General features: G+C 36.8%; 3 protein-coding genes across 3 annotated transcripts in view; 2 read left to right on the plus strand and 1 right to left on the minus strand.

Annotated features, from left to right (window-relative positions):
* The window catches only part of LOC140163241 (uncharacterized), a 42,525-nt gene extending 32,946 nt beyond the window's left edge, over window positions 1-9,579 (minus strand). Inside the window, exons 1-2 of the mRNA XM_072186638.1 lie at window positions 9,439-9,579; window positions 3,212-3,295 (exon numbers count right to left, since the gene is read on the minus strand). Of these exons, the coding sequence (XP_072042739.1) occupies window positions 3,212-3,295; window positions 9,439-9,579 (225 nt within the window). The remainder of the gene's footprint in view (window positions 1-3,211; window positions 3,296-9,438) is intronic.
* Window positions 9,580-11,689: 2,110 nt separating this feature from the next.
* Window positions 11,690-14,461, plus strand: LOC140163242 (E3 ubiquitin-protein ligase TRIM45-like). The gene is made up of 2 exons (XM_072186640.1): window positions 11,690-11,944; window positions 12,947-14,461. Exons 1-2 carry the CDS (start codon window positions 11,690-11,692, stop codon window positions 14,459-14,461), a joined length of 1,770 nt encoding a protein of 589 aa, XP_072042741.1.
* A 3,390-nt stretch (window positions 14,462-17,851) lies between these two features.
* On the plus strand, window positions 17,852-21,831 carry LOC140162149 (E3 ubiquitin-protein ligase TRIM56-like). Its single transcript, XM_072185423.1, has 2 exons — window positions 17,852-18,299; window positions 18,983-21,831. The coding sequence occupies exons 1-2, from the start codon at window positions 18,045-18,047 to the stop codon at window positions 20,585-20,587; spliced, it is 1,860 nt and encodes a 619-aa protein (XP_072041524.1). The 5' UTR covers window positions 17,852-18,044; the 3' UTR covers window positions 20,588-21,831.
* The last annotated feature ends 4,003 nt before the right edge of the window (window positions 21,832-25,834 follow it).

The raw sequence follows: 25,834 nt of genomic DNA on the forward strand, positions 1-25,834 counted from the left end.
TGGACTTGGGACACCAAGGACTTGGACTTGGATGAGGATGAGGAGGACTCGACTACAACACTGCTGAACAGTTTTGGCACTACTTATCATGATGCAAATGTTTCCTTTAAACTGACAGTAAGTTCTAGAATGTCTGAATCCATGTTATGAAAACATCATCACAGTTGTCTCATTGAATCACACATGCAATATTGGCCTATCCTCTCATTCAGTTTGCAGATATAATATACACTTGCTGGCAGAGAAGAACGGCACTTGTTTACATTTCTGTACACCGCGATCACACAAAAGTGAGGTTCGGCCGGGGGGCACTTCAATATCAAATGAATATAGGTGTAGGGCTGGCACTTTCACAGTACACGGGCATCCGGTGAGAGCAAAATATAAAAAATATGGGGTCATTTGGTGAGAGCATAATTTTTGGCATTCGGTGAGAGCAAAAATGTACAAAATATGGGGTCATTGGATGACAGACGGACTGTTTGGATTTAAATTAGGGGGGCATTGGGTATAATTTTTTTTAAATGGGGTCTTCGGGTGAAAGCCTCAAAAATTGAATTTCTAGTTCTAAATGGCTTTGTTATTTCAAAAGAAGTAACAAAACCAGTGATAGATGACTTGTTGCTGTTCAAATGGATATATAAGAGTCATTGGGTGACAGATCGAAAGGGAAAATAAGGGGTCTTTATGTGACAGAGCATGTGATCATAAAAAATATGGGGTGACAAGGGTGCTTAAAAAAGGGGTCTTAACGGACCTACATATGCATCACCTCCAAAGTGGGAGTGCATCCCGGGGTTCAGCACTCAAGAAGGGACCGCATATGTTGTTCATTAAAGCAATAATGTGTGATTTGCAAAAAGAATAGATTCCTATTTAAAGGTTTGTTTTCACTGATTACATCATCCCCTTTTAATTTCGGGCCAAACAAATGAGGTATAACGAAGAAAATTGTGATTTCATTCCAGTGCCTAAAATGCATGTACTATGCTCGCCGATCAGTAACATTTAATACTGCACGGAGCACCACGCTCGACGTGAGTACACATAAGCTGACATTCACAGGCGATGTTAGCAAGCAGTCGATTGATGAACTCTGAATAAAACCGGGTTGACCTGGTTTTAATATGACAAGTTAAATCGTACTGTTATTAAAGCACTTTAGGCTTAGACTTTTATGTGGTATTTTAGTACACCACTGGGCATTATAATTGTGCAAAAAGTAGAAATCCGAGTAAAATTGAGGGCGTCGCTGTGAAGCAAATCACACATTATGGTATTAACATCAATCAGAGCAAGAGAGTGCCACACTTTTCTGTAAGCTAGTGTAACCAGGTATGGCAGTAGCTACATTCTATGAAAATATTTTTGGGTCTGAAAATTGAGTCTTGAGTTCTAAATCACATTTCTTTGCTATTACATTGTGTTCTGGTCAAAAATGTGTAAAAAAGTTTCTTCTCATCTAAAGAAAAATTTTTGAAAGTTTTTGAAAATAATGTCATGATTTCTGGCTTAGATACCAGTAGGCAATGGGACTGTCTGACAGATGAGTGCTATGTACTTGTTCTGTAGGAGTCATCTTACAATCATATAAACTAGGGATTTTGTCCAAACATGGTTTATTTAACTCCGTCTTATCAGCCAGACTCCCATGTTACTTTCCACTGTGGTATTCATTCTTCAAAGGAGAACAAATTTACTTCAAAGCTTATTCAGTGATCCAGCAAAAATCTAAAAATAAAATTGAAATTATGTATAAATTGCCTAAAAGTGAAGAATAAGTCATTAAAATTGTCATCAGCTACTTTTGAAATGAAACATTTGGTGAAAAATGAGGGAAACATCAATGTTGACAAAGTTTGAAGCCCATTTAAGTACATGTACATTTGTAGCTAATTTCTATACTTAAGGGATCGGAGAGCAACATTTACACAGTATTTTTTGTGGGACATGAGAGATACATACCGAACTGTATTTTGAATATGAGGAATTTCCTTCTGATATCAAATAATTAAACAATTTTGAAATTCGTGATATATTACAAATTTTATGGCAAAGTCTTAAAAATTGATATTTAATTTTTGATATTTAACAGTCCTCGAAGTAAACGTTATAATCTAATGATATGTACTTTTAAAAAAAGTGTATGTTACAGGAGGAAAAGCCATCTATCATTTGAAAATTTTGACATTTGTGACCCATCACATCAAAACCGACTACTTCGCGGCTGGCTTCATTGGCAGATAACAAAAAAACATTTTTACTGTATCTGCTTTCAACAAGTAAGGTGTCATTTTCAAGCTAAAAAGCAGCAGTTTATCTTAGTGTTTAAATCACCATTTTCATTTCTGCCGTGAGGTGGCCTGTTTCAATGTGATGGGTCACATTTTTGTATGAATATATATATATTTCCCAAAAAGACATAACATTTTTAATAAAATTTACATTATATCGCAAATTTTTTAAAAAAATCAAAATTGTTTGATATCTGAAGGACATCCCTCGTATTCAGAATGCAATTTAATGTGTCTGATGTGCTCTCAAATGTCCCACTGTGCAAATGTTGCTATCCGATCCCTTAACTGATAATATGCCATCATAATGCACACATCATTGTTGCACCGTTCAAAATTGAGCAGCAACAAATATGTGCACATCAACAAAAACGTACGGTACCACGTTACTTTCGCATACAGAAGTTTTCGTAATTTTCTGAAATGGTGCAAGTTGGGTTTTTTTTGGAGGAATTTATATACGTGTAAAGTAACTTTAAATAATAAATGGTATCTTTGTGTAATGTTATTGTTACATCTGCGAGTCCACTCGCGAAAATAAAACCTGTGCGAAATTAACAGTGTATACAGCAGTTTGCACAGATTCTGGGAATGAAAGATGAATTAATTTGATTCCAGGCATTTAGGGAACGGTCACTTTTAATACCATGGAGAAAAAGAGGAATATTTTAACAAGCCCTGTAGTATGGTCTTTAATCTATTCTTTGTCTTATCCCAATTGTTTAATCACACATTTCCTGGAAAAATTGATAATACCAGGGGCGTGGCCAGAAACCTTCCACTACCAGGGGCTGGGTGCCTAAAATGTAGCAGTGTTTGTGCAAACATACTTCATACAATAGCCTAAATAAATGGCAAAGCCCTAAAAAGATATGATTCCTCCATCCCTCTGGTATAAATAGTGACCACTCCCTTACCTGTGTTGTAGTTATTACCTCTTCATCCTTTGAAGATACTGGTTCTACAATGTCGTATTTTTCTAGTTTTTGCAGCAATTTTTCCTGAAATATAAAAAGAGCAGAAAAAAATAACGTTAGAAGTTGGACATGTGTAAGCAATTATCAAGATTAAAGAGCATGCAAATTAAACAATAGTGAAAACAGATTCTACATCCCTTTTCCCAGATGCTATCATTTGATATTGAAAGCCGGGATTGAAAGTGGCATGCAAATCCTTTATGCACTGATGCAAAATAGCATGCCAATTCGCAGTAGCGTAACTAGACATTTTCATTTGGGGGGGCAAGCGGGGGAAAACATAATAAATGAGGGGGCAGGAATCAAGCACCTTTTGGTGACAAAAGAAGTTTATGGTACAAATGCACGCGAAAATTTGTGGCATATTGAAGTTAAACTGGTGACATACGGTAAAATAGTGGAATAAATGCGCATGCGAAGCACGTAAAATTTGTGTTTTTAAGGTTAAAAAGACCAGATATGAGGTTAATTAATAACTCTCAGAAGTACGCCTACTTTTACTTTTTATTTGGTGGGGGGAGCAAGGGGCAAGGGTTCAAAATGGGGGGCTCAAGCCCCCCTGGTTACGCCACTGCCAATTCGCACAATCAATGTTGCATATGCACGTGACCCTCTGCATTGGGTCCAACACATAATGCCATGTCACATGTTTCTTTGGAAAATATGAAAAAGGTCTATTAATTTCTGCCGCTTGCTATAAAGAGTATTTTGACTTAGTGAATAAAAGAATTGTTTTGAGACTCAGACTAGCCATGTCTCTATTGCCTGACTAACACGGGAGACAGCATTATTTTACATGTTTTACATGGATTTTATCTTTCATTTTTTTGCCGGAGGCACTTTTCTCTTTCATTTTTGTCAGGGGGCACTCTGCCCCCCTTCCACTGGCTACTGCTTCTTTAATAATAACATTGTCCATCTTAAAGACCCTGTTTACAGTAGTAAAAGTCACAATTTATTTTTTCGCTATTGAATTCAATCAAATTTGTGTACATCCATATCAAAACGATGCACTTGTCGGCTGCTACATGTGTCTCATTTTACATAATAGCTAGGAATAAATACCAGACTCATCTCAAGTGGATGTCGCTTCAAATCATCCCCAGGTCTAACAAGTTCCTGATAATATATGTACATCCTTATCAAAACGATGCACTTGTCGGCTGCTACATGTGTCTCATTTTACATAATAGCTAGGAATAAATACCAGACTCATCTCAAGTGGATGTCGCTCAAATCATCCCCAGGTCTAACAAGTTCCTGATAATATATGTACATCCTTATCAAAACGATGCACTTGTCGGCTGCTACATGTGTCTCATTTTACATAATAGCTAGGAATAAATACCAGACTCATCTCAAGTGGATGTCGCTTCAAATCATCCCCAGGTCTAACAAGTTCCTGATAATATATGTACATCCTTATCAAAACGATGCACTTGTCAGCTGCTACATGTGTCTCATTTTACATAATAGCTAGGAATAAATACCAGACTCATCTCAAGTGGATGTCGCTTCAAATCATCCCCAGGTCTAACAAGTTCCTGATAATATATGTACATCCTTATCAAAACGATGCACTTGTCGGCTGCTACATGTGTCTCATTTTACATAATAGCTAGGAATAAATACCAGACTCATCTCAAGTGGATGTCGCTTCAAATCATCCCCAGGTCTAACAAGTTCCTGATAATATATGTACATCCTTATCAAAACGATGCACTTGTCGGCTGCTACATGTGTCTCATTTCACATAATAGCTAGGAATAAATACTAGACTCATCTCAAGTGGAGGTCACCTCAAATCATACCGAAGTCACTTGATTTAGAAAAAATATAGAGAACATGTTCCTAAACCATGTGACCTGGGGATGATTTGAAGCGACGTCCACTTGAGATGAGTCTGGTATTTCGTATGGATGTACACATTTGATTCCAACTGTAATAGTGTAAACAGGATTATTCGATTGCGACTTCAATGGTTGCCTAGGAGCATCATTACAGTCAAATTCAATTTCATTTAGTTGCTATCGAATTACATGTTTATAGACAGCTAAATTGTTTTGTAGTTTTATCAGTATCTTCTGATAAACATTTTTCTGAAGATATCTTCAATTTACTGATAGTGTTAACATCAGGGCTGTCAACTCTCACGCATTGGCCGTGAGTCTCACGCATTGGGTCACTTTCTCACGGTCTCACGCCAAGGCAGTATAATCTCACGCCTAGGTAGTAAATCTCACGCAAAAAACTAGAAAATGAGTAAAATCTCACGCATCGTCATGAATAATTTGTTGCTCCTACCCCCCGCTTTTCACATTCTCGGCGCCGTGAATAATGGTACAAAATGAACATTGGAGTCGGCAAATCCCGGTACGCCTCTGTCTCACGCCAAGCAATTCCAAAAAGTTGACAGCCCTGGTTAACATCTCTCTGGATTTGGGTGCGCCAAATGAAGCATCCCCCCCCAAAAATTGGCCCAATTTGGCTCAGTAATTCCTCAAATTGACTAATTGCAATACAGCATTGCATATTTGTGTGAGCCAAATATAATTTTCAGTGGGCCAAAATTGCGCCATACAACCTCTGAGTAAACACTGCCACTGATCTTCTGTCACAATTTCACAGCAGTTAAGGTCCACATAGTTTGACACATTTTTTATAATAACCATGTCAAACAATTGCAGTTTGATTCGTTAAAATCCACAGACCCTATTTTAAATTAAAATTGAACTTCCCTATAGTCCTTTTGACTGAGTCTAGTAACAAATTTTGATACAATAATGATTTTTATGTCATTTTTGAGCATGTAACAGCCTAAACAAGATCTGGAAGTCTGCTCTATACCAAAGAAATTTAAACTGCTGGATTTCAGTGCAACAGTGGAGTCTGTGTTAACATATGGATGCGAAGCCTGGACCATAACTCCAAAACTATCTAAAGAGCTGTTACACTTGAATGCTTAGGGCAGTGTACAGGGTGTAACAATAAAATTTGTACAATTTTGAAAATAGGATGAAACAAGTATGCCGCTTAATTTTTGGTTTGATATTTATATGCCTATCAAGATAATTTCTTTAGCCACCAGATAAACTTTGTGCCAACAAAATCGATGGTATACAAGTGAAGATATGGCCAATTATGTAACCTAGTCTTAAAACCGCTTGGGCCACTTTTGTCTAAGTGTTACAAAAGTGACTGAATAGAGTTGAACCATGGCCAGTTGGACGATGCTCTTATGATAGGTAGTTTTAAACAATGGGGTATTCGAACAGGTAGAAATGATTACATATTCTTAGTCAGTGGGAGTGGTCTAGTTCGTAGACACATTTTTGATTGGACAATCGCAAGATTTGGTGCCGTTTATCAGGCCGTAGAGCGACCCCACGTCATCATGCGTCTTGATAATGCCTTACACGCTTGTAGAGGTGCGGCGTATGTATTGCGCTGTAATGCGTGACAAGTGCGGAATACGCGATCGCTAGCAATCGCCGCAACAGAATACGTGAAGTTGTAAACAAGTTTCGTTCATTTTATAATGAGGGAGTTTTATGACGTTAACTTAGTTTTTGCTTAAAAAAATTGTTTACAGTTATTAAAATAATATTTAACTGACTAAGAATGAGAATAAACGATAGGAATTTTTATTTTGCCTATCCTCTACCTATGATAGACGACAGGCAGGTCCAATATTTTTATCGTAGTGGATACCGGCTGCGCCGGCATCCACTACTCAAAATATTGGACCTGCCTGTCGCTATCACACGGTAGAGGATAGGCAAAATAAAATTCCTATCGCTTATTCTCTAAATAGAATATCTCCTTGATTTTTGAAAGTCACAACTAAGCACTGACATAGCAACCTCATTTACTAGAAATCGTGGCTGCAGCCCAACAACTTCAACCCCTATTCACGTTGGAAGAGCATATTTTTATGGTTGTGACATTCGGTAGTAGCACAAGGAGTCAAGCAGAAACCATGCGATTCTTTATAGCTCATTTTCCAAACTCATTTCAAGGCATACAATTACATATACCTATGAGAAATATCTAGAATTTGTTAACAGAAATGCTGGCAATAGTGATCGCCCCAGAACAGCTAGAAGCCCAGCTGAACTTAATTTCAAAAAATGTTATTGTTTTGTACTTATAGATGCAAAAACTGTTCTCAGTTTTACCATTGATATCTAAGGGATATGAGAAATTACTTTATTTATAAGATAATTTAAAAGAAATTTCATGACTTCATTTATAGATTTAAAGAAATATCATATTATTATTAAGTTCATGTTAATTATAAATTATGAAGAAACACCACTTGTAATTCTTTTGTATCTGTTCTTTGATGTTTAATGCACGATAAGCATATCTCACGCGTTCAAACTTGATATGCAAAACATGGCAAAAGTGGCCCAACACGTTTTCTGGACGATTTAATTATTCGCACGTAACTTTTAAACCCAATCTAGTAAAGACACCAGCTAAACTTCTTCTTTTAGCCAAATTATTACTGATTGCATTGCATATAACATTTGTGCCATAAATCTTTTAGTTTTTTCCTGAGAAGTCAAAATGCAATTGTACAAATTTTATTGTTACACCCTGTACAACATCCATTGGAAGCAGCATATAAACAACAAATAGCTGTATGGAGACCTGCCAAGACTCTCAGAGAAGATTAGAGAAAGGAGGACATGCTTCGCTGGACACTGCTTCAGGAGTAAGTGCGAACCTGTCGCCAATCTGAAAACCTGGACACTCAAACACGGAACAAGAAACCCTGGAAGACCACCCCTTACATATGCAGATGTTCTCAAGCAGGACACTGGACTATAAGCATCAGACCTGGGAACGGCGATGCAGGACAGGAGGATATGGAAAGCTGTTGTGGTTCGGGAAAACCACCCGAAATAAGCAAGTATGTCATTTTTATTCTTTTGCGGCATGTAGGTTCACTTTGTGTGACACTTATAAGGGACCGTTCAATATATACGCCAGGGGGTATGAGAGAATTTTTTTGGGGGGTCTTGTGAAGGGAATCTGAATTTTTTATTTGAACCATGGGGGCGAGGGAACGTAAAAATATTTTTAAAATCAAAAATTCCCATTCCCCCTGGCGTAAATATTAAATGTCCCTAATAGCAGATACATCCACAGTGATTTTTACAGTTTAGCTTAAAGATTTTACCTAACCTTTTCAGTGTTCGAATTTTACTTGCAAGGTTCATATAGTAAACAGTGCTGCAAAAATTACACAACCATTTTAACAGTGTAGTTATGAAGAAACGATGGCATGGAACTTCAACAGGTTAAGAGAACCAACAAGTGATAATTTACTTGATTTGATAACCTGTTTGTATGGTTAGTTTATACGAAGGTCTTAATCAGAGATGATATCATGTACTGATTTGCTATTCAGTACAACATACCCCCCCCCCTGTGGAAAACTTAAGCTAAATCTTCCACAGGGGTAGTGTGGATTTTACATGGAATAGCCCATTATCAGAGCTCATCCAGATCTTGCAATTCAGGTATTTCTTAGGCCTCGTATCCATAGGCTGTTCCCTTGTGGCGTGTGCCCTTGTTCCGTGTTCACTTTTTCCCATGTGACCTGCCACACAGACAACGAACCGTAGCGGCCACTAAGCAAAACAAAGGTTCGTTGTCTGTGTGGCAGGTCACATGGGAAAAAGTAAACACGGAACAAGGGAACAGCCTATGGATATGAGTCCTTATAGTATTGACCCATGAATAGCAAATCAGTATACAGGGAAGAAATGCATTGTGGGAAGTACAAGATGTCTTCTCTTGGCCCAATACATATACTAAATGAAAAGAAATTTAATTTTGTTTAATTTTTTGTACAAATTACGTTCAGAACCTCACCAATGGTGGCGAGTGACTATAGATAGAAAATGTGTGAAGCAGGTATGGAAAGTCTGAAATGCTGTTATACCTTTATACAGAGCAAGTGCAGAAAAAGAGCTGAAAATCAAAATAATATAGTTTGAATTTAATTAATTTAAATTTACACTCTCACACCCCTGCACATATCACATGCTATTATTGTTTTTTCATAGTAAATCAAGGCTCAATAAAATGAAAACCCATTCTGATAATTTAACTTAATTTTGATTTCAAAGAATCTTATAATATAATAAATTTACATCTAGCTCTGTTGCATCGCAGGGCTCTGTTGCTGCCTCTGTAGAATTCAGTTCACTAACGAAAATATACGAGTCAAAACTAATCAAATTCACTTGCTGTTCCACATATTGGCATGCACCTGGTGTGGTTACAAGATGCATAACAACTTAAAGGAGTCTTTAAAGCAACTATTACTAAGTGTGTTTGGGAGAAGAATCACAATATTTTGGTGTATAAAATATTATGTGAGGTCAGAAATTGTCCAGAAACTCCTTTCTATACACTGGCGAAGTGAGGTAATAAATCAGATTAACTACCATAGCAATAGGTGAAAACAATTTTGAATATATCGCGCTGCACTACAAGCAGGTTGCACTCATCACCTGTGTATGTCTGCAATCATAGATTGAATACAATACCGGTCTTTTCAAAGATACTAATCTTGCAGGTACGAGTGATCAGCATGATATCAATGCAGAGGTACCGCATGAATGTACGGTATATTCAAAAATTGTTTTCACCTATTGCTATGGTAGTTAATCAGATTATTACATCACCAGCCATATCGGGAAAGTACCGCGTACATCGATATCCTTCTGAACAGACAGATATTGGTGCACTATAAACGGTCAAGGATAAATTTAGTACGGTATTGCCAGAAGTAGTACATAAACTACATTTAACATAGTGCTTTTCAGTTATGACCTTGGTATATGGCAGAGGTCATTGAATACTTGAGGGAATATCATGTGCAGTAAATTTGACTAATAACATGAGTTGCGTTAATACAGTGCTCAAAACTCAGTATATTTATAATAAAAACACTTTCATTGTGAACTTGGGACAGGAGTGACACTTGTGTTTCAAAGTGAATATATCAGGCTAAATAAATGAATAAAAGTATAACCAAAATAAGTAAGGGACCAAGCAATAATTATGTTACCTGGGGGAGTGTAAAGTTCAAAATGGTGTGCCAAAAATTAAATGCCCCTTCATGCAGTGAACAAAAATAACCTCCCCACTCTGAATGGAGCAAAATATCCTCAACGCCCCTTCCTGATTGTCATAAATTGTACATAATGCGGAATAACAAACTATTATAAACAATCCCTATCTAACATGTTTAAGGGTATACGATGTATTGTTGGTCGAAGCAGCAAAATTTGCACAAATATTTGCCCAAATTATTTAACAATAATGTTTGAAAAACATTTTCATGACCTTTATATAAACCCAAAATTTAAATGTTATTAAAATGTGTTGAATAAACTGGAGAGCTTAACTTTGTACATTTAGTATTACATGTAATGTTTCAAACAAAAGAGTTTGTTTCTTCATCACAAAAATTTGGAGTTGGCACTAGGCTTACTTTTCAGCAAAAAAGTGACTTTGCAAAGGACAAAGTATGAACTGTTGGTTGACTAAAATGAACCGGATTATGTAAAAAGTGCGGAGTTCACTTAACCTAGAACCATAAGATGAAAGGGACTTTCTAGGCTGTGTGCAACATGCCACTTTACATGAAACTTCAAATACAAGAAAAAAAAGTTGTTTGTTTCTTCACATCTGACAAACTAAACCATTCATTCTGAATGTTTGTTACAAATTTTACAAAACCAGAAATTGTACTTTGACAAACCTGTTGATGCTGTTTTGTGTGTGTGTGTGGGGGGGGGGCTGATCGAGTTCTGATATTGAAATTGACAGCATTTGGTATATGCAACATTGCATCTATTTGGATGGCGAAGAAACTTACTGCAGTGGAACTATATACAACAAATTTGTGAAAATCTGAATCAGAAATTTCTATCAGGAGTAACTTATATATATATGAAGAGTTCAGGCACATAACACAATATACATCATTGCTGCCTTGTGTTATTTGTTAGTATCTAATTACATAAAATAACACTATTAATATAACAAAACACAAGGCAGCCTTTGGATATGCATCATAATTGGATGTTATTATGGTTATTGCTGCCGTGTGTTATTTGTTAGTATCTCAGTGCATAAAATAACACTATTTTGAACTTTCACAAGTTCACTCAAGTCTGCAGAGCCACAGAGCGTGAAGTGGAAGGGCCTTTCCCTGCAATACTGCTGTGAATGCATGTACAGTAACTTAAGGCAAGGCAAAAAAGTTTGTCTTTTGTTCATATCGGACAGACTGTAACTTTCATACAGATATACCACTTTGCGCATATAGGTGTAGTAATGCTTGTACTGTTTACATACACCTGTTCCTCTAGCTTCCCTACTCAACCTGTAATGGCTGCACATAAACTAATACAGGATTTATTGGAGTGTGGGATCTGTTTACATCGATACAATCAACCAAGAGGATTACCATGCTTACATTGCTTCTGCCATGAGTGTTTGTCAAGATATTGCCAAGGAAAGACACACATACTGTGTCCAAACTGTAGGAATCCCACAGCAGTACCAAAAGAAGGTGTGTCTGGATTTCCTGCACATTTTATGGCTAATACTCTACAAGAAACACTAGATATGGAGAAACTTAAGGTACATATACAGAAATAATGTATTAATTTAAAACCCAAGACTTGATAATAATTAAATATACATTACTTATACATATTTCTAAGGGGTGGTGCAATAATTACATGTAACCCCTGGGTGCAATAATAAGGGGCTAACATTTTTGACATGCCTCAGAAGGGGGACAAGTATTTTTTATTTCACAGGTCTAAGAGAAGAGTGGTTTTTGGTACATAGTTTTGGGCAGATTTATTTTTGGCAGATAATTTTGAGAATTCATCCCCTACACATTATTATTGTGTAGCTCTAAAAACATACCTAAGAAATGGAGAACTGTAGGAGTTTCCATAAGAGAGTGCAGGGAAGAGTGAGAAAGAGAATGATCACATTTTACACTAGGAAACAATCCCAATTGAATGAATTTTGACTCGCTACCATTTTTAAAAAACCAAACTGTTCCATGAATGCTCAAAATCCCATACAGGCATCCACATTTTCGAATCACCAGTTTGATGGCATGAAACTCGCTAATCCATCCACCCTGATCCCGTGACCTGCCATATTATAGTTACAAAACCTTTTTATGAATGTAGATATTTTCAACTCATCCGTTAACATCAAAAAGGGTATAAATACCCCATTTACATCAAGTTTCATGAGTTTTCATTGGTGTTGTGCATATACATCCCTTGTTATATTCATGTGATGAAATCCATTTTGTGTGTCGAGTACAACAGTTGACTGCACTACATTGTAGGACTAGCGATGGATTATTATAAGTCTGAAAAAAGATTTCATAAATGTTCTCCTTTTAATTAATTCAAAAGTGTTAGAGTGAGATAATTTGAACAACAATTTCCATTCAATTAGTGCACATATAATCAATGTAAATTTATCTTTTGATTTGTTTACAGATATGTGAGGCTGGTGCTCATTCAATTTGTACCAACTGCAATCTACCAGACAAGAAACCAATAGTCCGCTACCTAAACTGTAAGGAATTCTTCTGCCAAACCTGTCACGCAGCACACAATACACTCAAAATTTCACAAGACCACAAGATTGTCAACATACAAGATCTTCAATCTGGAAAGGCCCTACTCCCATTACATTACATTGGCAACCAGCCAAGATCAGAAATGCAAGGATCATGAAGGAGAGACCAAGAAGTTCTACTGTGAGACTTGTAAGAAGCCTGTATGCCGAGACTGCATTGTTATGAAACAACACTGTCGAGATCATGATTACATCACTCTAAAAGAGGCGTCTAAGAAGCAAGCAGCAAGACTAGTCCAACTTACAGGGCAAGGTGAAGAGTTGACGAAGGAATTCCAAGATGCTATCCATGAGACTGAAACAGTGGAAAGGCTGCTGACTACTTCCCTAAAAGAAGCTGATAAACGAGTGGAAGAAATCAGAAACCGACATAAACATATGTTGGAAATGATGTATGACAAGTACAAGGCTGAGCTGAAATCAAAGAAAGGTGATAACATTGTCAAGATAGAAAAATTGAAAGTTGAGCTTCAAACATCAAAAGCTAAAGTTGAAAATGCCTGTGAGCTTGCCACTAAAGTCACCCAGATGGGATCAGATTATGACATAGCATCACATTACCCAACCTTATCAGCTAGTTTTGAAGAGCTGAATGAGATGACCAAACCTGGAGATGCAGATGAGATGTTGGGATATATTGGTGTAGAGGAAGTCACTAAGCTAGAGGTTCCTGATGTAGTCAATGTGTTAAAAAGGGAGAGATGGAAGCAAACTGGACAGTTTAGTACTAAGGCTGAATTATCTTACCCATGGGGAATTACTGTCAATTCTGAGGGTGAAGTGGCACTGACCAGATTACATAACTCTGCCAAAGTATTCTCTCAGACTGGACATGTCAAGTACACCTTCCAAAGCCCATTAGAGGCATCCATGTATGACATTGCCATCACCCCAGACAACAGATACATCCTCCCTGGTGAAGCTGAGCTTCTGTTTTATGACAGTCAAGGCAACAGGTTGAAATATCCCAAGGCATCTACCTATGATACAAATGACAAACCATCTGATCCTGTGCCACTAGCTGTAGACTCAAGAGGCAGGATCATAGTTGGATTAGAAGGCAACACAATCTCCATTCATCATGCAGATGGCCAACTCATATCCAAATTTGCTATATCTGACACACCACAGTGGCTTGCTGTCACTTCCAAGGGAGATATTGCTGCTACGATTGGTTACTCTGGTACCCTTCAACTGATGGATTACTCTGGTAACAATGTCAAAGAAGTGCAGCCCCCTCAAGGAGTCACTAATTGGAAGCCTGTCTTTGTCTGCTGTAGTAGGCAAGGTGAGATATTTGTTGTGAACCGCGGTATCCCTAAAGCTGTATATCGGTATACAGCCGATGGTGAACAGTGTCTGGGTTGTGTCATCACAGGACTTGATTTCCCACAAGGTATAGCTATCTCAGAGGATGGACAGCAACTATTTGTAGTAGAATCCAGCCAATGTGTGGTTAAGATATTTCAAAGACAAAGCCATTAACTAGCTCTTAATAGACAGCAACAAATTGTGATCAAACATCTGCTCAACATACAGTGATGAAATGACAAAGATGAGGATATTTGAATAACTCTACCATTGTCTACATGTACTGCTGCTGGTGTCAGGCATGGGGAGGGGTACACAATAAATATACTATACTCAATGTGTGACCAAAAACAAGTATTTTGTTGTGCACTTGTCAAGTTGTTGTGCTTTCATGATTTTTTCTGACCATGTCTAACTTCCTCAAGGTAGTTTTTCCAAAACAATGTAATCTGTAACAAAACAATCTGTATTTTTTCAGCATTCAACAACTCTTCCTATACCTTTGTACAGGAGCCAACCGTTGTTAATCTGTGATGAATCCACACTTTTCCAGTAGCGTATACGCGAATGCAAGGTTACGCGAACGTGTTACGCGTGAGCGCGTAAAATTCGTCTTATCTGGAACTTATGCGTAAACATTTTCTTAATAATAAAGTAACAGCTAAACATTACCGCTTTATTCTTTAGTTTTATTGCTGATATCAACAGAGAAATCATCAATCTTCTTGTAAGGTTGAGTGGCAATGACAAACGGATATTCCGAATGAAAGAATCATGTGAATTAGACAATCTTTAGCTTGTTTTCGTTGTTGAAAGGGATTCAATCATGTTTCGCTGTTGTTCATCACCATTAACAACTTCGCATCTGGCGCGTCTGTGTGGTTTACTTCGCTCGGGCAGCTAAAGCTGCCCTCTCGAAGTAAACCACACAGACGACGCGGACGCATCGTTGTTAATCGGTGCTGAACAACGGTGAAACATGATTGAATCCCTAAGTGAACAACAGTAATAATATAAGAGGTATGTTATAAAACCATTTTAAGTTGCACCCTTTTGTTGCAATATGTCTTGATGTGTCCAGTCTGTATCTCCTTTTTTCAGTCAAATAGTACCTGATTTGCAAATCAAGATTATATAGTCAATCATGTCTGTTCATACCATAGAAATATTGCAATGATAGTCTTAACGGGAGTAAATTTTAACTGCATAGACATAACAATCTGTCATTCAAGTAGTGAGCTGCAGTAAAGGAGGCACTAGGATCCACAACATGCTCATCTACCAGGGGCACAGTTCTTTAACTCTAATACATTTGTACATTTATTGAATGACTTTTGAAAATTTGGGTAAAAATCATGCTCTGCAACTTTAGATCAAATTTTGCACTATGATTGTTTAATTGAAGTTATTGAACTATGTCATTGGGATGAGGCCATAGTGAGGTATACCATAAGACCTGTAGCCAGGCAGTCAAGATTAATAGGTAAATTTTCACGGGAAAATTTTCTGGACACGTGACCAATGCGTTTCAATGTGAGTGTAACCTCGAGCCTGATCCCTGACCCCCGGCGGTGACCTTGCTATTCAAGTCTTAGTTATTTTAAATTGGAATAGTATTTTGGCAGCAATTTCGATAGAAATTCGTGCATTGCAAATTTATTGAATATTATGTAATCTTAATTTCTGCACAATATCATCAAAACGTAATTTCAAATATATTTATCTACGGAAACTTTTGTTATAACGTTATTAACTTCCGACAAGTAACTCATTATGCATCCAAGGAGAAATTCTTCCTATTCAAATACATTGGAAGACCACCCGCTGTGCTCGGGGTCACATTCCATAATGCTAATATGTCTGCGCCCATGGGTGTCACGTGTCCAGAAAATTTTCCAGTGAAAATTTTCCTATTAATCTTGACTGCCAGGCGGGGGTGCAAGATAATGTATCCCAAAATGGACAAAACGATCCACTTTCCAGCGACAAAAAAGTAAGAATGTACCAAAGAAGCTGCAAATTATAAAGAAATATTAACAAAGGGACCAAAAACCTTTCAGATTAGCCTGAAAAGACCATTTTTAGGGGGTTGCATCTACTACTTGCATGTAAGCGAATATATTTTGGTGAAAAGGTCCACTTTTTGACAATGTCATACCCCACAACAAATCCTTGCTATGGGCCTGGGTACAATGTTATGACAACATTTTAAGTTAAATCTTGAGTTTACAAACTGCTTGCAGTACATGTAGAGGAAACTGAAACTTTTACAACTTAATGTATTTTATATACCTCATATATAGATTCCTCTCATCTGATTGGTTAAAAGTGGAGTCATTAAAATAGCTGTGACCCCTTTTTATGTCTCAAGATGACGTCATAAGCAACTATGCCCAGGGCATAGATTCAACTGTGCCCGATAAATAATTGAATAGTCGCAACCCCGAATACACATGTCGCTCGTATACATTGCGCACCCACTATACGGTCGGCGTTGATTAGTGTTGTAAAAGAGACTATAGTGGTCACAGTTCGCGATGAATTTGAAAATGCAGATGACGACCTTTCACCGCCGTATTGAGTGCAGTGATTTGTTTACAATCTGTTACATGTCAAGGATTTATACCTGCCAAATGTCACTTTTTAGACAAATTACTACCGTACGATCTGAAGACTCGGCGCGGTAGTGTGTGGTGTTAGCACAGAAACGGTAGGGTTTTAGATATGAAATCGGTAGATATCGGTCCAAATTCTGCACCCTTGCTCTTGCATATATACACTGCATTTAAGCTTAATAAAGGCCTAACTATGCAGTTGAAAACTTGTACTTGTAGGCCTTGTCAGCTCAGGAAATCTTTTAACCAATCAAATGAGAAGAATCTATATTATTATTATATAAAACAAATATTGACTGCTTAATATTGGGCACAGTTTAAAATTATAGGCCCTCGGTGATGTCAAACCATGACTATGCCCTCAGCTTCGCTTCGGGCATAGTCATGGTTTTGACATCACCTCGGGCCTATCATTTTAACTGTGCCCCTCATAGCAGTCAATATTTGTATAATATAGCCTATCCACCCTGTAGTTTGCATATTTGCATATTTAATTAGCATTTATGCAAATTAGCATATAATTGTGCATTATGCAAATTAGAGGGTGGCTAGACAATATAATACATTAGAACATATCTGAAACACTTTGACTAAGTTTTAAGGCAAAAAATGCAAAATAAAAATACCCTGAACATTTATGCATGGATTTTAGCAAAATATTGTCAAAAATTTAGCTCATTAACTTAGTACATTGATTAAACCAAACATTTTTGACAAAGAATAGTTTCTAGAAAACATTTTAGTTAAAGTCAGTCATTTTCAATATAATTGTTATGCTGTAGATACTATAAATATTATAATCATGTTGGTGTACCTTTAAGTACCATATTGAAAATTAAAAAAAGTTTAAATATACTATACAAGGGAGTATCCTATTGAACTTTCACCTCCCAAGTTCTCTTTAGTCTGCAGAGCATGAAGCGGAAGGGACTTTCCCTGGCATGTGCAATTATCGGGTGCAATACTGCTGTGAATGCATGTGCATGTAACTATCATGCAAGGTACAAAAAGTTTGTTGTTTGTTCATATCCGACAGACTGTAACTTTCATACAGATATACCACTTTGCGCATATAGGTGTAGTAGTGCTTGTACTGTTTACATACACCCCATTTCCTATAGCTTCCCTACTGAAACCTGTAAATGGCTGCTAATAAACTCATACAGGATTTATTAGAGTGTGGGATCTGTTTGCATCAATACAATCAACCAAGAGGATTGCCATGCTTACATTGCTTCTGCCATGAGTGTTTGACAAGATATTGTCAAGGAAAGACACACATTCTGTGTCCAAACTGTAGGAATCCCACAGCAGTACCAAAAGAAGGAGTGTCTGGATTTCCTGCACATTTTATGGCTAATACTCTACAAGAAACACTGGATATGGAGAAACTTAAGGTACATGTAAAGAAATAATGTATTAATTTAAAAACCAAAGACTTGATAAGTTAATGATAATTCATCCCCTATTATTATTGTGTAGCTCTAAAAACCTATCTAAGAAATGGAGAACTGTAGGAGTCTCCATATAGAGTGCAGGGAAGAGTGAGAAAGAGAACAATCTCATTTTACACTAGGAAACAATCCCAATTGACTGAATTTTGACTCACTACCATTTTTTAAAAACCAAACTGTTCCATGAAGGTTCAAAATTCCATACAGGCATTCGAGTAAGTAATCACCGGTTTGATGGCATGAAACTTGCTAATCCATCCACAACTGATCCAGTGACCTGCCATATTATAGTTACAAAACCTTTTTATGAGTGTACATATTTTTAACTCATCCGTTAACATCAAAAAGGGTGTAAATACACCATTTACATCAAGTTTCATGAGTTTTCATTGGTGTTGTACATACATCCCTTGTTATATTTATGTGATGAAGTGTGTGGAGTACAACAGTTGACTGCACTACATTTTAGGACTAGCGATGGGTTATTATAAGTTTGAAAAAGATTTCATAAATGTTCCCCTTTTAATTAATTCAAAAGTGTAAGAGTGAGATGATTTGAACAACAATTTCCATTTAATTAGTGCACATATAATCAATGTAAATTTTACTCTTGGTTTGCTTTACAGATATGTGAGGCTGCTGCACATTCTATTTGTACTAACTGTAACCTACCAGACAAGAAACCAATAGTCCACTGCCTAGACTGTAAGGAATTCTTCTGCCAAACCTGCCATGCTGCACACAATACACTCAAAATTTTTTCACAATACCACAGGGTTGTCAATATAGAAGATCTTCGATCTGGGAAGGTCCTACTCCCATTGGCAACCAGCCAAGATCAGAAATGCAACGATCATGAAGGAGAGACCAAGAAGTTTTACTGTGAGACTTGTAAGAAGCCTGTATGCCGAGACTGCATTGTGATGAAACAACACTGCCGAGATCATGATTACATCACTCTAAAAGAGGCATCTAAGAAGCAGGCAGCAAGACTGGTCCAACTTACAGGGCAAGGTGAAGAGTTGAAGAAGGAATTTCAAGATGCTATCCAGGAGACTGAAACAGTGGAAAGGCTACTGACTACTTCCCTAAAAGAAGCTGATAAACGAGTGGAAGAAATCAGGAACCGACATAAACAGATGTTGGATATGATGTATGACAAATACAAGGCTGAGCTGAAAGCAAAGAAAGATGATAACATTGTCAACATAGAAAAGGTGAAAGTTGAACTTCAGTCATCAGTAGCTAAAGTTGAGAATGCCTGTGCCCTTGCCACTAAAGTCACCCAGATGGGATCAGATTATGACATAGCATCACTGTACCCAACTTTATCAGCTAGTCTTGAAGAGCTGAATGAGATGACCAAACCTAAGGCTGCAAATGAGATGTTGGGGTATGTTGGTGTAGAGGAAGTCACTAAGCTAGAGGTTCCTGATGTAGTCAGTGTGTTGAAAGGGGAGAGATGGAAGCAAACTGGACAGTTTGATACTAAGCCTGAATTATATCACCCATGGGGAATTACTGTCAATTCAGAGGGTGAAGTGGCACTGACTAGCTTATATTACTCTCCCAAAGTATTCTCACAGACTGGTGATGTCAAGTACACCTTCCAAGGCCCATTTGATGTAACCCTGCATGACATTACCATCACTCCAGACAATAGATACATCCTCCCTGGTGAGACTGAGCTTCTGTTTTATGATAGTCGAGGCAAAATGTTGAAGTATCCCCAGGCATCTACCTATGATACCTATGATGCCCTTCCTTGGGCACTAGCTGTAGATTCAAAAGGCAGAGTCATAGCTGGGTTACACGGCAACACAATCTCCATCCATCATACTAATGGCCAACTCATATCCAAGTTTGCTACACCTAGAACACCAAGGTGGCTTGCTGTCACCTCCAAGGGAGATATTGCTGCTCAGATTTGTGATACCCTACAACTGATGGATTACTCTGGTAACAATGTCAGAGAAGTGCAGCCTCCTCAAGGAGTCACTAATTGGTCACCTGACTCTGTTTGCTGTAGTAAGCAAGGTGAGATATTTGTTGTAAATGGTGGTAACCCTGCAGGTGTATATCGGTACACAGCAGATGGTGATCAGTGTCTGGGTTGTGTCATCACAGGACTTTATTACCCAGCAGGTATTGCTATTTCAGAGGATGGACAGCAAATATTTGTAGCAGAATTTGAAAGTGTGGTTAAGATATTTCAAAGACAAGCCCTATAACTAGCTTTTGATAGACAATTTATGACAAATATTATCGTTTATATCATTTAAACACAAGACCAGAGTAACAAGATTCCTGACAGGAATTGAAATATCTTGAGTGAGTATCAGTTTCTTGGGATCTGAAAAAAAGAACCTTTGTCAATTGAATGAACTATGAACAATCCTGATGAATCTGTTTTAAGAATGATAGATTGTTACATCCCATTACTGATTGATACATCCTATTACTGTACTGACATTGTTCACCGCTTAAAAGCAGTGAACAACAGCAATAGGATGTGTTATGTTATGAAATCCTTTTATAAGTTACATTTGTTACAATATATGTCCGCTCTCCCGATGGTTCATTTAGAATTGGGTAAATGAATCATGAAAGTACTCCCTCCTTTGGAGGGGACGTTAAACCCGGGATTAAACCATCAGGTCCCATGTACAGAGAGCCATACCTGTACATGTGTCTCGCAGCCAGTTTTGAAAAGAGTAGGGTGTTAACCCCTGATTGTTCCCAACCTGTCCAGGTGTTCAAATGGACCCCAATGGAAATAAGTTTAACAGAGACTTTCTTGGTATGGTTATCCAGAGTTGTCAAAACCCAAACAAATCAAATGCCTCAATGTCACCAAAGGACAGACTCCAGGTTTAGAGTTAGACAAATATATATATATACTGCCTTATATTTGCTAAAAGCCTTGGTGACAATGAAAGAACAAATCATTTATTGCCGCCCACCAGATTTGCCATCCATGGTAGAAACTTGAGAAATAGCAAAAATATTTCTCAATTGGCTTCAAAAACAAACCGTTTTCAGCAAAGCCCTGTGCCTTCTTTTGTGAATCTTTTGAATGCTAACTAAATGGTGCTTTTTTTGGCCGCTTTCACTTATATTGCTCCTGATTCCTTGGCTTTTGAGTAATAATTTTGGTTTTATTTAAAAATTCTCCTTTTAAGTTTGTTTTCAGGATATATATTTTTTTCCTTTGTATTTAATGTGTATTTCTAAGTGTTTAGCAGTTTTTAAAGTGCAATATATATTCATGTTCCAGAGAGGCTGATGGGAAGTGAGTGTAATGTTTCTGTGCAAGTTTCTGTGCATGTGAGTTAAGTTGGGGTGTGTGTATATTAGGAGTGTCCATGTATTGTTGCATCAAGATTGTGAGTGTAATTTTGTATGTTGCTCGTTGCCTGTAAGTAGTAAGTGCTTGAGTTATATAAATGAGCAAGTGAGGATTTCTAATTTGGGTTTTTTGCGGCATGAATAATTTTATTTAAGTTTGGTGTGTTGTGGCAATATCATTATCAGTGCTTGATTCTTGTGCAATAATTTTTTTAATTTATTTTATTATTAAATGTTTTTTCTATTCCTGTTGTATTTTGATTTTAAAAGCATGTATTGATTTTGTACCTTTTATACCATGTAAAAAAATACGCAATTTGGCCTTAGGGCCACGAGGTTATTTTTTAATAAAATTGAAATGAAATGAAATTTAAATTTAAATATGAAGTATTTGAATCCCTAGACAAATCTACATGTATCAAATCTTGTCAGTATCTCATGTTTTAAACAGTCAAATATACAAACTTGAAAATAAATACAACTTTAAACCTTTAATATACACAGCATGGTTTACAGATGGTGTAATATGTAAAGGGCAATCAGTTTTTGGCAAGCTTTTTAATACCATTCAAAAAACATTTTCTAAACTGTATGCAAATCATTATAACATACTGTTTTTAAGTGTTAACAGAATATTTTGCACAAATGTTTGCCAAAAATATTTTGCAATAACATTTTGACATTTACAAAATGTTGTTGTAGTGTTTTTTCATATAAAATATTTTAAAAACATTTTCATGACCTTGTATAACCTGACATTTAAATGTTATTAAAGAGTGCACACCAGTAAATACAAGTCTCCTATACCCTGGGAGAAAAAGATCAGTGTTTCAAACGCGGAAACGTGCAATACGACTGAATTAAATCCATTAGAAAAGGCTTAAAACCCAACTATTAGGCCCTGATTCATATTTAATCCTCATTTAGGCCTGGGAAATAGATTGTCTGTGAAAAATGAGCAGGATCTGACTTTTATTACAATTTGGCTAAACTTTCAAAATGTGTTACATTTCAGAAACACCAAGCTATTCGTAAGGTGGCGTGCGCTGTATGGGCTATAGGGTGATCTAGTCGGCATTTTTCTGGAAAAAATGCTGGACTTCGTATATAATTTCTACAATAGATGACTTCATCTGACCTTCGACTTGCAGAAAGGGTAAGTTTTGAAGAACTGAGTCGCTCTGGAGTCAAGAAAATGACGATTTCCTGGACCCTGTTTGTACAGAAAGTCAATGGGAGCTATTTACTGGTGTGCACCCTGTACGATTTTGACCTTTTGACCTTGGTCACAATGTTTTCCTTCGAGTTTTAAATTGTTATCGATAAAATCCTTCAAAGCGAAGCTACAAATGACTGTGTAGCATATCAATTAGGTGGTTTCTAGCTTGTTTAGCAAACTACCTGCAGATTTTTGACTATTGAAGGAGTATAAAGGTAAGATTTGTGTACAAATAAGGCCTAAATCAGTGAAATGCATACTCGGATCACTCAGATCACTGACATAGCATTGTAAGATGATGCATGATCATGCATCGCGAGTTGTTCTCTATCATATAGAACTGCAAAAGCTTAAGAAAATCATTCCCACCATGGTTCGAGCGTGCATTTAGAAGGCTGTGATTGGCTGATTGGAACCTGCATTGGACACAATGTTGGTAAGCTTAAAAATTACACTGACCATTTTTGGTCAGCTTTAACATGTTTTAGGCAAGCTAATTTTCATCACTGTACCCAGGCTCTACTCCCAGGGCTTATGTTATATAGTTACTAGCCATGTAGGCCCTCATCAGGCCCTAGGGGCACCCAAGCACCTTTTCTGCAATTTTCCTTAGGGATTTTCAAAATTTTAAATCGATTGACAGGGGACATGATGCCCTTTCACCCCCCCCCCCTGCAATCACCACCCCCACCCCTATGATGCTACACCACTGGCCATGTATTTTCTCCTTATTTGCTTTTTCAATTTGCTTATCTTCATGTTTGCTTGCTCTTATTTAGAGAGATTGAAATGGGAAATCATGAAATTAGTTAATTTTGTCATTGCTATCAGCAGTAGATAGCAAAATATTCTAAAAATAGTACCATGTCAATTAGCTGATTTGCATAGTAAAAGCCCCTTCAAACTGAAAGAAACCAGTCTAATTAAGTTTACCAATGTCCAAATTTATGATCTATTAAATAAACATAAAAACATAAAAATTCTTTAAAACATTTTGGCCATAACCAAAACCTGTTTGTAACATGTTTATAACGTCTTCAAAACATTTTGTGTTTACTGGGTGCAACATTGATCTCAACCATTTAACATTAACTTTTACAAACTTTACAAAAACAAAAATTGTAGCTTGAAAAACCTCTCAATACTGCTGTTTTCTGTGTCTGTGATTAATAAAGTACAGATAAATTGACAGCTTTTGGTATATGACATTGCAGCTTTTGTTTGGAGAGTGAAGAGAAAACTAGTTACTTACCTGGCACCAACTTTATTCATAGAACACACACAAGTTTTTTTCTTGGCCATGTTGGTGGAAATATAACAAATTTGTAACTGTGAATTGGAAGCTTCTATGAGAAGGCTTCTATAGGCATATGATGAGTTCAGGCACATGCCACAATATTGTCCATCATTTCTGTTCATACCTTGGGAATAAAATGAGGTATAAATAAAGTTAAATGACAAATGAAATTTTTGCATTTAATCACAGATTTAAGATTGGCAAGGCGATAAAACTTTCTTGGTACATGTAGTCTATTGGCTGGTTTCAAGTGGTTGTTATTTTCCACTGGCATTATTGATTTATGGATTGAATTGGTTTCAATGGGTTTTCAAATCATTCTTATGTGTGCTGTTGATGAGTGAAGTCATATATACCTTGTGTTCCAAATTTTAACCCACCTTCCCTCCCATAGTATATGTATAAGTTTATTAGTAGGAGATTACGTATAGTAGATTTTGTTATAAAAGGGCAATCAAAAGTAATGATTGTGAAATAACATTGTAATTCAATTCAATCAGCAATTGAAATTCTACTTATGATGAGATGATAAGAAATTAAACAGCATACATAAGTGGCAAACTATTAGTTTGAGTTTTATTTGTTTTGTGTGTCCGAGTACAATCTTAATGTAACATTAATATAAAACTATTTTAAGTTAAACCCCTTTGTTGCCATGTACATTATTGATTTATGGATTGAATTGGTTTCAATGGGTTTTCAAATCATTCTTATGTGTGCTGTTGATGAGTGAAGTCATATATACCTTGTGTTCCAAATTTTTAACCCACCCTTCCCTCCCATAGTATATGTATAAGTTTATTAGTAGGAGATTACGTATAGTAGATTTTGTTATAAAAGGGCAATCAAAAGTAATGATTGTGAAATAACATTGTAATTCAATTCAATCAGCAATTGAAATTCTACTTATGATGAGATGATAAGAAATTAAACAGCATACATAAGTGGCAAACTATTAGTTTGAGTTTTATTTGTTTTGTGTGTCCGAGTACAATCTTAATGTAACATTAATATAAAACTATTTTAAGTTAAACCCCTTTGTTGCCATGTACAATCAAAATTGTATTGTCCATCATTTCTGTTCATACCTTGCAATATGTATACATCCATATCAAAAGGATACACTTGTCGGCTGCTACATGTTCCTGTTTTTAAATAATAGCTGGGAATAAATACCAGACTCATCTCAAGTGGAGGTCACTTCAAATCATCCCCAAGTCACAGGGAATATAGTGAATACAGTAATAGGAAGTATAATGTTATGAAACCATTTGAAGTTACTTCCTACTTCTATTAACTGTCTTGACATGTCCTTTTGCATCAGGGGAACACAAACAAAATAGATAACCGAACTAGAATTCAGGTTTGGATTTCCAGTTACTGGAATCACTAGACAAACTTGTCTGTATCTTATGTTACAGTCAAATGTTACATGATAGGTCTGTATTGTTTGTATGGCAGGGGCTATGCTATCTTATGTTACATTCAAATGTTACATGATAGGTCTGTATTGTTTGTATGGCAGGGGCTATGCTATCTTATGTTACAGTCAAATGTTACATGATAGGTCTGTATTGTTTGTATGGCAGGGGCTATGCTATCTTATGTTACAGT

This window comes from Amphiura filiformis, chromosome 10 (assembly GCF_039555335.1).
Source record: "Amphiura filiformis chromosome 10, Afil_fr2py, whole genome shotgun sequence".
Taxonomy (NCBI): Eukaryota; Metazoa; Echinodermata; class Ophiuroidea; order Amphilepidida; family Amphiuridae; genus Amphiura; species Amphiura filiformis.